The sequence below is a fragment of the Neltuma alba genome, unplaced genomic scaffold (assembly GCF_004799145.2).
Source record: "Neltuma alba isolate B1F8T4 unplaced genomic scaffold, ASM479914v2 tig00012254_pilon, whole genome shotgun sequence".
In the NCBI taxonomy this organism is placed as follows: Eukaryota; Viridiplantae; Streptophyta; class Magnoliopsida; order Fabales; family Fabaceae; genus Neltuma; species Neltuma alba.
Genome location: NW_021636780.1, coordinates 348997 through 351863, shown reverse-complemented (window position 1 = coordinate 351863; position 2867 = coordinate 348997). Strand labels below are relative to the sequence as shown.

Sequence of the window (2867 nt, the reverse complement as noted above, 5' to 3'; positions counted from 1 at the left end):
ATCCTTAGATATTGGAATTGAAATATTATAATTTTCAATTTCAGGAAATTTTCTCTTTTAAAAGTTGCAGGCTAGACGATAAGCGTGTACTGATGTCTCCTTTTTTTTTATTTTATTGATGTTATTTTAAAGCCAGTATGAAAATTGTAAAAATGATGCATATGCGAATGTGTCCAAATCCAATTCGCAATCAAAAAGCAGTGTTGGAGAAAGTCATCTCACACATACTTTATGTCACTAACAACGTCGCTGGCAACAAAGGAAAAATGTTACCGACAACGTCACAGCACAATAGTAATGGTACTTGTCGTTTCATGTACTAACTCCTATTTTTAATATAAAATCCTATTTGATTTTTGTTTTGATCTTAAATATAAAATTTCAATCCGCTTTGTTTTTTATATTTATATTTTTTTTTTAAAATAACCCTTCTAATAATAAGAGTTCTAGTCAATACACTTGATTAATAAGGATATTTTAGGAAAGACAACACCTATTTAAAACAAATAACTAACTCAACTGACTTCCTTAATCTCCTCAAATTAATCAACTGACTCTTATAATTAAGAGAGGAGGCAGTAACTTAAATACATACGCGCAGAAGAAGCACCGTCACAAAATTTCATATAACCAATACAGATTTTAATTACAAGTTTAAATTATTTCAACGCTCCCAATTCTAACAAAATCATTCCGTACACACCCAATTGGTTAATTAACTAATGGACCATAAACTTTGAAACTGAGCTAAAATAAAACCCAACATTCTTCCAACAAGAACATTGTCTGAGAAAAATCACATGCGAAGCAGGGAAACTTTTCTCTTTTTTTCAGATCTTGCTTCAAAGTGACATCCAAATTTTAGAGCGAAGAATAATACAACAATCTATCATATTTCAATCCTGTAGTTCTTTCTCATACATCAATAAGTTTTAATTTAAGCTCACCATGATCAGAGCAGAAGACTTTTGAATAATAAATTGACCGAGGCACACCCCATTTATGATTTATCTCTAAATTGACCTGGGCAGTATGACAGCTTTGAGGGGGTTCTTCATCACGACCGTGAAAGCAAAAGTTTCTGTCGGGTCGGGTGGGAAATTCGGAGCCGGCAACCACTTGAAAGTATGCACCATCCTTGCCAGCAGTAAGCTTATATGCAACGTCCCCAGCGTCCATGCCGGACAAATCCTCCGTCCGATTCCGAAAGGCATCATCTTTACCCCTTTCGTCCCCGTTATGTCCACGTCCACCCCGTCACCGGCTAAGAATCTCTCCGGTCGGAACTCATCCGGATTGTCCCACATACTCGGATCCTCCGTCAACCACGCCGTGTAAAACTCCACGCTGGCATCTGCTGGGATCGTGTACCCTCCGAGCTCCGTCTCAGTGGTTGCTGCGTGCGACAGCACGAAATGGCTGGGTGGGTGTCGCCGGAATGTCTCCTTCACCAGTGCGGTGATATACGGCATTTTCTCCACGTCACTCTCCATAACGACACCGTTTTTCCCCACACAGTCCACGATCTCCTTGTACAGTTTCTCCTGAATCCCCTGGTCCGTCACCAAATGGAACAGAGCCCATTCCAAAGCCGTCGCGCTTGTGTCCGTCCCGGCGCTGATAACCTCCGACACTAACGTCACCAGCTCCTCCTCCCCGAGCCTGCCTCGACTAGGAACATCCAACCCGAAGAGCGAGTCCACGTAAGCAGCGCCGATCGGACTCACCATCTCAGAATTCTCGTTAATCTCCCCGTTGCTCTCTACGTAAACTTTTCTGCTTCTTATCAGTGGGGCTATAAGATCCACTTGCGTTTTCCTGAGCTTTTTCGCTTCTTTCACTTCACGAGTAAACAGGGGAGTTAGAACCGGTAAAAAATCTGGAAGCTTCGGAAGGGTGATGATCATAACGTCTTTCAAAATGCTTTCTATTCTTCTGATTCGTTTCTCAGTGATTTTGGCTCCGAAGCAGAGACATATGAGAATGCTACAAATCGTTAGTCTACAGTTGCTCAACACCTCGACGAACCCGTTTTCACGGGCTTCAGCTTCCATCCTCCCCATGTGAGCCTCCACCGCCCATTTCCTTATCCAAGCACACTGCTTGACCCTCAACGGCGTTATCATCTCCGACACCATGTTCCGCCGCAGCGTCCTCCAGAGAGGGCCGTACTCTGCAGAGTTGATGGCGCATTTCCCCATGCTGAAGATGAGCCGGATCGGCGAGTCAGCTGGTCGGCTCGCGAACAGAGGGCCTCGCTGTACGAGAGCTTCGTGGATAAGATCGGGGCTAGTAACGATGATCAAAGTACGTTGGCCCATTTGCATGGTGAAGATTGGGCCATACTTTTTCCTTAAATCGCGCACTACGTAGATGAAGTGACGGCGTTGGAGGATGACTTGGAAGAGGTTTCCGACGAGAGGCCACCCGGGTGGTCCTGGCGGGAGGTTTTTAGGGCCGCCACCAGTGGTGGACCAGCGGCGCCACCAGTAACGGAGGAAGAGGAAAGCTGAGAGGAGCAGGAGAACGTCTACTAGCTCCATCATTTTTGGAAAGGCAGAGCTGCCTTGCCAGGGGTTGATGAAAGGACGAAGGCAAATTGCTATCAGATAGCAAGGGGGCTTACGGCTTTTATAATGAAACGATGATTTCCCATTGGCCAGAATGCTTGTTTAGTCAAACAGTGGGCTTTTTTTTTTTTTTTGGTGAAACTGGGTTATAAAATTATAAATGCATACTGAGGCCAATGTCTCCCTGACTTCTCTTTCCACTTCCTCTTTCTTTAGTATTGGATTAAGGGTGTGTTTGGGTGACACCCCAAATCATGGTTTGGGACCCCAAACCATGGTTTGGGGTGTCACCCACCC

The 2867-nt window shown here is 44.3% G+C and overlaps 1 protein-coding gene across 1 annotated transcript; it reads right to left on the bottom strand.

Moving 5' to 3' along the window:
• Positions 1–805: 805 nt before the first annotated feature.
• LOC114725464 (cytochrome P450 77A2-like) lies at positions 806–2556 on the bottom strand. Its single transcript, XM_028911979.1, has one exon. The coding sequence runs from the start codon at positions 2544–2546 to the stop codon at positions 1014–1016; it is 1533 nt and encodes a 510-aa protein (XP_028767812.1). The 5' UTR covers positions 2547–2556; the 3' UTR covers positions 806–1013.
• Between the last annotated feature and the right edge of the window lie 311 nt (positions 2557–2867).